The 13,634-nt window shown below is 39.3% G+C and overlaps 1 protein-coding gene across 2 annotated transcripts in view; it reads left to right on the forward strand.

Moving 5' to 3' along the window:
- The window catches only part of FBXW4 (F-box and WD repeat domain containing 4), a 116,860-nt gene that overhangs the window by 43,560 nt on the left and 59,666 nt on the right, over window positions 1-13,634 (forward strand). For both annotated transcript variants that reach the window (XM_077877904.1, XM_077877903.1), the window contains exon 2: window positions 11,249-11,344. In XM_077877904.1, the coding sequence (XP_077734030.1) occupies window positions 11,250-11,344 (95 nt within the window). In that variant the 5' untranslated portion in view covers window position 11,249. The remainder of the gene's footprint in view (window positions 1-11,248; window positions 11,345-13,634) is intronic.

The following is a 13,634-nucleotide window of genomic DNA, read 5'->3' on the forward strand; positions in this document are numbered from 1 at the left end:
CTGTCATTTATGCTCAGAAACTGCTAGATTACCCTTTATGAAAGTTGTATTTTGGGATTTGTGAAAAACTGATTCTGTGATCAAATGAGTATGGAAAATGCTGTGCTCCACATGCCTTTTCTGGGAGGTTCACAATGCCTGTTAGTAACTTAAAGGTACTGAGAAGTCTTGTGATAGAGAGACCTGTTTAAGTTTGTTTCAACCAGCATTGTCCAAAGCGTTGACCATAAATATTTCCTCCTGCTTAACATCTCTTAACGTCTTGGAGAACATGCATGGTCAAGTGCCCTGCAAATATAGAACTTGACCAATAGTAGAAGGAAATGGATGTGAGTGTGAACACAGTCCTAAATCCTATATTCAGGGTTATGAATTGGAGTTATGCCTCAGTGCTTCTAAAACTTCTATGGACAACTTTGACATGTGGTACCACATTAAGGTAACTTATCTGCTCAGTTCCTTCCCTTGAGCTTCTCTAGCATAAGAATTTGGAGGCTTTGGCTGAATTCCTAAAGGTGTGATTAGGACTTTAGGAAAGGACTTTGGAGCTAGAAGGTAGTGTGCCCAGGCTCCTGAAAAGCTACAGGTGTTGTTGAAAGTGTGACTTGCCAAAGGGAGAATTGTGCTTTTGAGAACTTTGGAGCTAGAAGGTAGTGTGCCCAGGCTCCTGAAAAGCTACAGGTGTTGTTGAAAGTGTGACTTGCCAAAGGGAGAATTGTGCTTTTGAGAACTTAAGCAGTTCCAAAGCAGTATCTATCAAAATACTTATTATGTTAGACACAGGGTTCTCCCCTTTTGTGTCTTAAGACTTTTGTATGCTGTTAGAATTTTTGGTAGTACATGAAAGGATTAAAAGGTAAATTTAAAAAAAATCAAGTTTTAGAAAGTTGAAAAACCTGTATATTTATTTATTCACCATCTGGTATGTTACTGTTTGAGTAAAACTATTTACCGCCCTGACCTTTTTCTCTTATATCCTTTCATATACCTTCCTCTGAACACAAGATCTTCATCTTATTTGTAGCAAATTGGGTCATGGTCCACATTGTGGCTCAGTAGTTTGTCTGAAATCTTCAGGAAAGTGTGGATTTTAGTTGAATGAAAATAAACTCTGTAAATTGAGGTTTTATGGCACAGTTATTTAGGGTTCCTGGTATACCATTGCTTTGTAGCATGCTGGTTGGGATATACTTTTAGAAGTACTAAGAGGTTAAGACTTGATCCTGTGGATTTATGACATATTGGACAAATGAAAAATACAGTTGCAAGAAGTTAACAGTGCCTCAGTTTGTGGTATGTTCACTCTGGGGGTTCACATAAGAGGGAGAGGACTGTTTGCTGGACTTAGGAAAGTAGAGGCTTGAAGAATGGGTGAATTTGACTAGTCCCCAGAAGAGGGAAGCAAGCATTTGTCAGGGATGAGGTAGGCTGGTGCTGGCAATCTAGGAGCAGATATGGATGTAAAAACGAATGTAGAAGAGATGGGCTTGGCTGGAGTTCACTGGCATAGTGTGGGACAATGGGAGGGGAGGCCGGTGAGTTGACATTTGAAGGCCTTTCAAGGGACAGGTCGGTCTGCTCCTTGTTCTTCTTGTGCATGGTCCTATCATCTCACTTCACCCTGGGTGTTGGGGCTATTCCACCTGTTTCCTGGCCAGAAGCGTAAGCAATTTAACACAATATGATGATTTTTCATTGATTTTTTAAAAAAAATCTAAATTGGGGCACCTGGGTGGCTCAGTCACTTGAGTGTCTAACTTCTGACTTTGGCTCCTGATCTCAGGGTTGTGGGATTGAGTCCTTTGTTGGGCTCTGTGCTGGGTATGGAGTCTGCTTAAAATTCTCTCTCTTCCTCTTTTTCTCTGCCCCTCTCTCATCTCATGTGAGCCTTCTCCCTCTCGATCTCAAATAAATAAATAAATAAATAAATAAATAAATAAATAAATAAATCTTAATTACATCTCCCTTGGCTGAGGCCATTGGAAGATTTAGACTAATGCAAGTGTAAGTGAAGAGTTAGAAGTTTCCTGCCTTGGGCTGTATAAATACTTGTACACTGCCACCTGCACCACCACCCTTGCCCAAGTCTTTTAACTTGGGTGTTAGCATTTAAAGAGATCCCTTAGGAGTTCTGGCCTACTAACTGCCTCCTCCCCAGCTGGGAACTGTTGGCAAGCCTGTAACTAGTGATGTTTGTACAACCAAAGACTCTACTTTGTGGTTTAAGAAGAATAAAATGGAGGGATGCCTGAATGGCACAATGGTTGATGTCTGCCTTTGGCTCAGGTCGTGATCCTGGGGTCCTTGAGTTCTGCATCTGGCTCCTTGTGGGGAGCCTGCTTCTCCCTCTGCCTATGTCTCTTCCTCTCTCTCTCTCTCTCTGTGTCTCATGAATAAATAAATAGAATCTAAAAAAAAAAAAAGGAATAAAATGGACTGCATTAAAAAAAGAACAACAACAACAAAAAACTTGTACCTTAAAGCCAAATTCTTAGTATTGGTAGAAGAACTAGTAGATATAGGCAACATGGGGGAATATCTTCTGGAAAGCAGGGTCAAATAAATCAAGAGATAGTGCTACCAAGCCCCAAGCATCATTTTGCATAGTCCTGTCTCCCCTCCTTAGCCCAAAGGACCCTGAGATGGCCTTGTTCTACATTTGTGGACAGATGCCCTCCTTTGCTGAATTTCTAAATCAGTAGGGATTTATGCTTATGGAAGTCATGACAGTCATGCCACGGAGGTAGCATCCACAGCATCAAGGGGAACCAAACTGCAAGATGGGGCAGAGGGGGAAACTGAGCTGTGATGCAGCAGCTTCCTGATTTTAGAGACCATGCTGGTTTAAGATCTCTCCAATAGACCCTTACTTAGATCCTCCTTCACCAAAGGCATTTTTATTCAGACTAGGTTTATTTATTTGCTTTGAGTTTGGAGTGTGAGAGCAGAGAGGTGGAATGAAAGGGGACTCTAGATAACTGCCTAGATTAATTTCTGTCCCTCTGGACTCACTTGTTGCCAAGATTTTAAGGGGCTCGATAGCTAACCATGGGTGCATGCTGGTTTGTTTTTGTTTAAAATAGGTCCTGTGCCCAGGAATGCGGTCAAACTGTAATAGTGACGAAGTGCCGATGTGCTGGAAAGCTGAGAGGGAGGGGGCCAAGTGGAAAATGAGCCTGAGGCAAGAGAAGGAGTGCTGGGAAAATGGGAGTTCCACCAGGCCCACAGCCTGGTTAGAGATTCCTCCCAGCATTAACAGCCCCCATTAACAGCCTTGAGAGGGGTTTATTTACAGGACACTAATCGTTTTGGGGGGAGCACCCCCACTTTACACCAGCAAGTATGTTGGAGAGACAGTCAACCACAGAGCATCTCAAAGATGGGAACAAGGGTCCTTATTGAATTCCAAGGGGCACCTGCTCCTGTCTTCTAATCATGTCTGCTGCCTTGTTCTACTGACCCCTTTCACTGGACTGTGACAGGTCTCACAGTAGGGGGAGATGGGTACCTGTTTTCAGAGAAAGATGTTTTTTGAAAACTTTTTTTTTTAAAGATTTTTAAAATTTATTTATTCATGAGAGAGAGAGAGAGAGAGAGGCAGAGACACAGGCAGAGGGAGAAGCAGGCTCCATGCAGGAAGCCTGACGTGGGACTCAATCTTGGGTCTCCAGGATCCCGCACTGGGCTGAAGACTGCACTAAACCACTGAGCTACCGGGGCTGCCCAGAAAGATTTTCTTTTATTCCTTCTGATTTTTCAGGTGCTGAAGCCAATAAGAATATACATAGGATTTGGCCACCAGCTGGGGAGACTAACCATCAAAGATGATGGAGTAGGCAAAAGGGATGAAAAAGCTGAGTTGTTACGCTGCTTTTAACAGCATGGTACTGTTTCTCAAGTCAAAGCCAAAGGGAGTGGCTTTATTTATTTATTTATTTATTTATTTATTTATTTATTTATTTATTTGGGAGTGGCTTTAAAAAGTTGAAATTTGATTTGAAGGACCAAAGCCAAGTGTTGTAATGATGGCATCGGTTGTGGGAGAGGATACCTGCACCTGCTGTTTGGTAGCAGCTTCTAAAGTTCAACTTTGAAAATTTCTTGCTGCAGTGATTAGGCCCTCAGGGCAGTGCTTTGACCGTTAGTGAAGTGTCACCAAATAGTAGATAAGTGGCCAGAGAGATGAGAGAACTGTTGTCCTTAACCCAGTTCAAGAAATACATTGATTCTTTCCCCCTTGTTTCCTTCCTGCTGTGATCCAGAATGTTCAATTTTTGGTTTCATCTCTACCTCTTAACTTGGACCTAACTCAAGAGGAAAGGTGAGCTCCCAAGGATGTCTTCTTACATACCTGGGAGATTTGCAGATAAGATTTGACTGAGAGTCTCATCTTTCTCATTAAGAGTTCAGTTCTTTGGTCCATCCTGTTAACTGTCTTTTATTGTCCTAAGTTCTCTCTCCATCAGGTAGTGAGGCTTGCTCTCTAGCAATGGGAAACCAGGGACCGCATTCACCCAGTGGATGAATTCAGTAATTCATTTTAGCTTTAATGTGTGTACACCCAAATCCTTATCATTCAGCCCGAAAGAGGACTAATGTTTGATATTAGAAGAATAATTTCTTTCTTTTTTAATAAAAGATTTTATTTATTTGACAGAAAGAGAGCATGAACAGGGGCAGAAGGGGAGGGAGAAGCAGGATCCCTGCTGAGCAAGGAGTCCAATGTGGGGCTCAATCCCAGGACCCTGAGATCATGACCTGAGCTGAAGGCAGATGCTTAACAGACTGAGCCACCCAGGCACCCCTAGAAGAGCAATTTCTAATAATTGTAATTAAATTAGCTAGAAGAAAAATAAATGGTTATTGGATTAGCTTCAGGGATGATACCATTAATCGATATTAACTCCTACATGTATTTATATTTATGTAAAAAGAATGAACCTTTTTTGTACTTACACTGTCTTTTGTTTTAGTTGTCATTTTAAAACCACGATTGTGAGAAATACTATCGTCATTTCTGGGGAGAAGATATTGACCATTAGAGAAGTCAGATGACCACAATTTTATAATTAGTAGGAGGCAGAACTGAGATTCAGATCCCAGTTACCTAAGTGTCCATTCTGGGCTTTTCTCACAATTTCATTTAATCTATTATTTAGTTAAAGGTAAATCGAGAGACCTATCAACCCAAACTACAACAATGAATAAATGTATCATGTAAGATATATAAACTTGCTTCCAAAGCACCATCTATTCACCTGACTTGTTTATGGAGACATTATTTTACGTAGTGTCTATTCACCTCTACTTTTATAAATTTGACTTCATTTTAAAATTGCTTGCTGTGGTCATTTCCAAAATGTTTGGCCATTTCCACATTTGTCATTTCTAGAGGCAATATATTCCATTGCATGAGTATACTGTTCTCCCTCACAGACAAACATTTGGGCTACTTCCAGGTTTTAGCTCAAATATATAGCTGCAACTATAAATATCTTTGTAAAAAATATATTTTTTGTTTTGAATTATTTCTTTGTGATTTAGTGCCCACAGTGGGAATGCTGGGTCAGAAGCTATCACTCAACAATTCTCAACAGAATTCTTCCCTGAAAGGTTATACCAGTGTGCTACCTGCAATATATAACCAAACCCAAACCTTTCTATAAAACCAAAGTCAGTTTCTGTTTTTTCCACCTAATAATAGATGTGAGGTGGCACTTTAATAATTGTTTTTTAATTTATTTATTCATGAGACACACAGAAAGAAGGAGAGACATAGGCAGAGGGAGAAGCAGGCTCCCTACAGGGAGCCCAATACGGGACTCAATCCTAGAGCTCTGATCCTAGAACTCCAGGATCATGCCCTGAACCAAAGGCAGACACTCAACCGCTGAGCCACCCAGGCATCCCCAATAATTGTTTTAATATGCAGGTCTCTATTAATGTTGTGGGGTGCTTCATCATGTGGACATGGTGGGACTGGTCTTATCTGCTGTTGGCTATGGGTGACAGGGTATTGGAGACAGGGTGTTATTCTGGTAGATTTCTATCAGTCCCATAAATGTTTTAGAGATAAAACTTGTACCTTTAGTATTGTTAATTTTGTTTACTGTTGTAAACCTGTTGTTTTACTCTTTATTTTAAAATTTTATTTTCATTTTGTTTTCATTTTACTCCTTTTTTCTGTGCAGTATTTAAAATTTAAACACTTAAAATCTAGTTAAAATTTTAAATTCACTTTCATTTTGGGGGGATTTATTATATTGGGTTATGAGATATAATCTAAATCAGTTTTTTTCTCTATTGATACCCAGTTCTATCACCAGCATTACTATTTTAATGAGTATTTTCCTCTTCACCAAAATATTACAGTGTAGAAAAATTAGAAAGACATAAAAACAAAGAAAATTAAAACACCCAAAGTTAGCTATTTTATTTTAAATTTTTAAAAAAATTTTTAATTAAAAAAAGATTTTATTTATTTATTTGTTAGTGAGACAGCATAAGCAAAGGGAGTGGGAGAGGGAAGAGAAGCAGACTCCCCAATGAGCAGAGAGCCTGTGAAGAACTCTGTCCCAGGAACCCGGGATCATGATCTGAACCAAAGGCAGGCACTTAACCAATTGAGCCACCCAGGAGCCCCTATTTTTTAAATTTTTAATTGTTCATTTTATAATTTATAGTGTCAGACCAGCACATTGGTCTGACCATTTTCTCATTGTCCCATAGCATTCCCAATAAGTGAGGGAGAATGGGACCCAATTAACTATTTTAGAATACATATTTCCCATGTTCTTTCTAGACTTGTATATTCCTTTTCCCTCCCTTCTTTATCGTAAAGTTGGAAACATGCTCTACAAACCCAACAGCACTAACGAAGTAGTGATTTCTTTCCTTATTTTAAAATTTTACTTTGTTTGATATATATTAAGTTCATTTCAGTTTGGGTTATTTCTGGCTTTCTCTTTTTAAATTGAATATCAGCCAGTTTGCTAATTGCTTATTTCCAGGGTCTTCTAATTGGATAGAGTACAGGAAGTATAATTGCTCTATCAACAAACACTTATTGATACTATGAGTAGTCATTAGGTAAATGAAAACAGTTCCTGGCACATCATAAACAGTATATTAAATGTTAAATAAATAATCTTTAGAATTATGATCCAGAGAGATTAAAACATTCTGAATAATTTTTAAGATAGTATTCAGTTAGGTTAACTAAAATCTATTCACTATGCTGAAAGATTTTCCATAGTAAGATTTGAAATGAAAGTTTACTTTGGGGCCACCTGGCTGGCTTAGTCGGTAGAGCATGCAATCCTTGATTGAAGGGTCTTGAGTTCAAGTGCCATGTTGGACATGGACTCTACTTAAAAAAAAAAAATCTATTTTGGTTGATCTTTTAGTCAGGAAATTGTAATAAGAAACCCCTTCCTGAACATTCATTCTCTTTAAAGTGTTTCAAAAGATATGACATGAAATCAAGGATCAAAATTTTTAAATGTCTGCATGGATAAAATGCTGTAAGAATAGAATAATAAATTGGAACAAAATTGACTATACAATGTGTAAAGAGCCTTTACAAACTCATAAGAAGAAGATCGCGGTCATCATAGGAACAGGGACAAAGGGCATTAACAGCATTTCCCAGAAGAAATGCTAATGGCTTTCAAACATATAACGAGATAATTCAGTCTTACCCATAATTAGAAAAAATACTGTACATATTTAAAAAACGGGGAAAACTTTTTAAAAAGATTTTTACTTATTTGAGAGAGAGAGAGAGTGAGTGGAGGGAAAAGCAGGAGAGAATCTTTAAGCAGATGATCTGTTGAGTGCAGAGCTGGACTCGGAGCTCGATCCCACAACTCATGAGCTCATGACCTGAGCTGAAACCAGGAGTCTGATGCTTAACTGACTGAGTCACAGAGGTGCCCCAGGAACCTTTTTTTTTTTTTTTTTTTTTTTTTTTTACACCTCTTAGAATGGCAAAGACAAAAAGAAAATTTAAAAATGTCACTATCATGAAAAATAAGGAAAGACTAAGAAACTGCTATACACCAGAGGAGATTAAGGAGACATGATAACTAAGTACAATGGGGTGAGCTAGATGGGATCTTAGGACAGGAGAAGACATTAGTGGAGAAATTGGTGAACTAATAAAATCTAGAATTTAGTTAATAGTAATGTACCAATGTTGTTAATTTCTTAAGCTTTGACATATAAATATACCATGATTATGTAAGATGTTAACAGTAGGGGTGGACAAGTGAAAGATCTGTGAGAACTCTGTACAATCTTTGCAATTTTTCTGGAAATCTAAAATTATTCTAAAATTTAAAATGTTTATTTTTTAAGAGAGAAGAAAATAAAAGATATTCAGAAAGAAATACCCTAATATGGTATTAGAAGGGTAAATCGGTATAAACCTCTTTTGGATGACAATTTGACAGTTTCTATCAATTTCCTTTGGCCCATTCAATACCATTTCTAATAATTTTAATCTAATAATTAATAGATTCTCACACCTAAATAGAGATATAAAGATATTTGTTGCAGCAGTATTTATAATAACTAAAGTCTGGAAATCTTTTAAATGTCAATCAGTAGGTGATTGATTAAATAATGATAGAGTTACATAACAGAATTCTATGCAGCTGTTAGAATGAGATGGATCTTAGTGTATTGATACGAATTGATTCCTACGGTACATTTAAGTAAAGAAAGTAATGAATAGAATAATATAATGTTTTTTAAATTCAAAGCGACATATGTATAAATACAGACTAATCTATATGCATCTACAGTATATATCAGAATATAGAGACTGTATATATAGTCACTTTTGCATTGTTAACTATTCATACTGTTGGTATGTTTTTTACCCTGTGCATGTGTCATTTTATTAATCAAAAATAGTTTAGTATACAAATAGGCAAATGAGATGAGGTCAGGATGTAGAATATTACTTATCTAGAAATGGATTAGGTATCTTCTCTTTCCACCTGCCAAAATCATCTTTTTTTTTTTTTTTTTTTTCTGAGAGGGAAAGAGAGAGAGGAGGGAGAGAGGAAGAGAGAATCCCAAGCAGGCTCTGTGCCCAATATGGAGCCTGTTGTGAGGCTCATTCTCATAACCCTGAGATCATGACCTGAACTAAAATCAAGAATCAGACACTTAGCCGATTGAGCCTCCAGGCACCCCCAAAATCATCCTTTCTAACCTGTATCTGTTGTAATCTTGAAAACAGTACTTCATTGTTGCCTTTTAGTAGAGGGTAGTAAATGTGAACGAATAGCAGAGACTGGAAGAAATGCATGTCTCTCTCTTTTTTTCTCGAATAGACATGGTGGTTATCACTCTGTGCCTCAAGCAATATAACTTTATTGTCCAATGGAGCAGGCCAGGGAAACACACAGGAACTATGGGGCCTAAAATGAAGTTTTCAAATTCTTGCCCATAATTTCAAAATTCTGTCTAAATGTGCATTTTCAGAGGAGCTTTGAGCTCTTCTTCCTATCTCCTACCACTCCAAGCCAGTCACAAACCATGTCATTCCTGTTGCTGGTGTACTCCCTTATCTCTTACTGCTCAAACTTTCCTCACCCAGAAAGTCCTTTTGAGACTCTAAGTATTTTCTTAAATGAAAAATTTAAAACATAAAAGTTGGATGAAATGTACTGTTATAACTCATATACCCACAACCTAGAATCTATAGTTAACATTTTACTGTACTTAAATTTCAAAGTGAGTTGCAGATACCAGTACACTCCACCTGTAAACACTTCAGCATGCATGCATATAATTGACTGGTATATATTAGTTTATGGGTTTTTTCATTTAAGAAAAATTTACATACAGGGATGCCTGGGTGGCTCAGCGGTTGAGCATCTGCCTTTGGCTCAGGGTGTGATCCGGAGTTCCAGAATCGAGTCCCACATTGGGCTCCCTGTGAGGAACCTGCTTCTCTTTCTACCTATGTCTCTGCCTTCTCTCTGTGTCTCTCAGGAGTAAAATAAAATCTTAAAAAAAAAAGAGAAAAATTTATATACAGTGAAATGCTCAAATCTTTTCTTTTTTTAATTTTTTTTTAATTTTTATTTATTTATGATAGTCACAGAGAGAGAGAGAGAGAGAGAGGCGCAGAGACACAGGCAGAGGGAGAAGCAGGCTCCATGCACCAGGAGCCCGATGTGGGATTCGATCCCGAGTCTCCAGGATCACGCCCTGGGCCAAAGGCAGGCGCCAAACCGCTGCGCCACCCAGGGATCCCGAAATGCTCAAATCTTAAGTGTATCATTTGGTACATTTTTTTCCATTTGGTGCATTTTTTGACAAATGAATACACACCCTTGTAACACAAATCCCTTTAAGATTTAGATATAGAATGTTACTCCAGAAAGTTTCTGCATGTTCCTCCCTAGTCAATCCCCTTCCCAGTGATAGGAGTCCCAGTGGTAATCACTGTCCTGATTCTTCCACCATAGATTAGTTTTTCTCAAATTTCATGTGAACAGAATCATACAACATGAACTCTTTGTGTAACATTTCTTTCACTCAGCATGATGTTTTTGAGAGTGACCCATATTACTGTGTATATCAGTAGCTCTTTCCTTCTTACTGCTGAGTAGCATTCCATTAGATGAATATATACCATGGGGTATTTGCTGCCGGTATGTGTGTGTGTGTGTGTGTATGTGTGTGTGTGTATGTATACATTTCCCCCCAGATGGTGGTGTGTATATTAATTTTGGTGAGCAAAATTTAAAATTTTGATAAAGTCTCATTTATTAGACTTGACTTTTATGCTATTGCTTTCTGTGTCTTAAGAGACCTTTGCCTAGCCCCAAGCTGCAGAGATCTTTTGATATATTTTCTTCTATCAGCTTTATAGTTTCAGATGTTATGTTTAAATCTATTTTGAATTAGTTTTTGTGTTTGGTGTGAGGCTGGAGTCAGAGTTCATTTTTTTCCCTTATGGATAGCCAGTGGTCCCAACCCCCTGTTATCCTGTCTCCATTAGATTGCTTTGGCATCGCTGTAGACATTTTGTAATAGGCATGCTGTTCTCCTTGGCTTTCTTGGTGGTCCTAGTATGGAGAGAGAAAGTTATTCCTTTCTGATGTCCTAACCCCATCACTTAATCTAGATATATTCTAGATACTCCTGAGTTCTGACTCATAAACCTATGAAATTTTCTCTGGCTGGCCTGAGTTGTGACTGGATTATCTGTTCTGTCTGGATACAGGATGGCCAGTGTCCCCGTGAAGGAACGGGTGAAGGTATCTCAGAACTGGAAGTTGGGGCGCTGCCGAGAGGGGATTCTGCTAAAGTGGAGATGCAGGTAAGTAGCTTCTTGACTCTTTTAAAGCTACCTGGGACAGAAAAGCGTGCTGGGAAAAAAATTCTGGTCCTAGCTAGAGTGTAAATGTGCCTTGTCTTGAGTGGTGTGGCGCTGGTGATCCTTTAGACATCACAAAGGGGGCATCAAAGGGACAGCTTTTTTTTTTTTAACTTGTAAAAATTACCAAAAAATATATTTTATTATAATAAATTCCACATTTTTATGATTAGAAAAATAACAAATGTTTATAGTAAGGATTTGAAAAAATAAAAAGTTTAAAGAAGAAAATAAAACTTCCTTATAATGCTACCATTTAGAGGTAACCATTGTTAATATACCTCAGCAAAAGAAATAAATGAAGCCAGCATTTCAACCCATCTTGTTCTTCAGTTATTTTTCTTTAAATCTACTCTACGGAGTTATGCCTTCACTCCTGGTGTCCATTAGCCTTCTGCCCAGCTTTATTAAGAAGGCAAAAATAGGACCTAAAGGTTTAGCTATAGATATTACAGGAGGTAAAGCTCAGAACTACTAGGAAATTTAGACAGTGGCTTTGGACTGCTAATGCCACAAATTGTATACCTCACTGATGCTACATTATTTCATAGTTGTCTTCAACTCCCTACCAAAAAAGTGCTCCTTGTTGATTGGTCAGAATGGTTAGGGAACTTCATAGTTCCCAACCTTATTCCAGGGTAACCTGCACAGACAGGCTTCTCCATCTGACAGCCCTATCTCTCTTGCTGTGTCTAGTTTTCCACTGCTTTTACAGGTGATGGTTGCTGTGAATTATGCGGGAGTATTGGTGGTGTCAGTGGTGGTGATGGTAAAGAAATGACTAGGGAGAAAGATGGGTTTTTATGGTGAAAAACTTTACCCTCTGCTTCCTACTTTTGCCTTTTAATACCGGAAAGTAGAGTTTGTTTTTCTTTTCTTTTTTTTAGAGTTTGTTTTTCTATCAAGGTTTTGTCCCTGACATCTTTTTTGGGGATGGTTTCAAAGCAGTTTGGCAAATAAACACACAAAGCAGTTACCAGGCTGCCCTGGGATTCTCCACTGTTCACCTGGCATGAACCTGGTTTCTTGTCCTAGGCAAATGGCTGTTTACCAGATGGCTCTAAACACATGCATTCCAACCTCTTCTGCTCACTCCCCACTTGAGTGTGCCACAAACTGTGCAAGGGGATGTTGAAGAGGGAAGTGCATAATGAGTGAGAATGTAGGCATCTATATACATACGCTCTATACATGTTCTATAGAATGTATGCACACCCCTTGTTAAAACCTCCTGAGCAGAAACTCAGCTACTACAAGGTCTAAGCTGCATTTAATGGCCCGTCAAGTCAATTTGCAGAACTTTTCCACATTCCCATGACGCTTGTATTAAGGAGTCTGGAGAAGAAACACAGCCCAGTTTGCTCAGACAGGCTTGGCAGCAGGAGATGGTGTCTCTGTTAATGTGGATGAATCAGCTGTCCCTTTGCTTTGCTTGGGATCTGGTAGCTCCAGAACTCCTGCATAGAGTAGGACATGTCTGCTGGGATGTCTACCTTGGGCAAGGGGCTTAGTCCCCACCAGAGAGCCCGGCTCTGGCAGAGCCTCCTTCTCTTCCCTCCCCCTTTCCCCTCCCCCTTCCCCCTTCCCCTTTCCCTTCTTCTTCTCCTTTCCATTCCATTTTATTTATTAATTTGTGTGTGTGTGTGTGTGTGTGTGTGAGAGAGAGAGAGAGAGAGAGACACTATGGTGGCGGTCGGGGGGAGGAGCAGAGGGGAAAGGACAAGTAGACTTCACACTGAGCGGAGCCTGTCTCATGACCCTGAGATCATGACCTGAGTTGGTCACTTAACCGACTGAGCCACCTGGCGCCCCTGGGAGAGTCTTCTTAAGGCTCACTCTGTGCTGCAGGACTGGCCTATGTCTTCTTTTTTTTTTTTTTTAAGATTTTATTTATTTATTCATGACAGACACAGAGAGAGAGAGAGAGAGAGAGGCAGAGACACAGGCAGAGGGAGAAGCAGCCTCCATGCAGGGAGCCTGACATGGGACTCCATCCCGGGACTCCAGGATCACACTCCAGGATCACACCCCAGGCTGAAGGTGGCTAAACCACTGGGCCACTGGGGCTGCCCTGGCCTGTGTCTTCTAAGCTTTCTTCCTCCTGCCAGACTATAGAGGGAATCTTTAACTATTTGCGGATTTCTCTTATCAGCTGCTTAGGAGAGCTGACTATTTCTCTGGAGTCCCCACACTGTAGAGGACTGCTGCAGAGTTGTGCTTTCCCACTGCCCCC

Source organism: Canis aureus, chromosome 29, assembly GCF_053574225.1.
Source record: "Canis aureus isolate CA01 chromosome 29, VMU_Caureus_v.1.0, whole genome shotgun sequence".
NCBI lineage: Eukaryota > Metazoa > Chordata > Mammalia > Carnivora > Canidae > Canis > Canis aureus.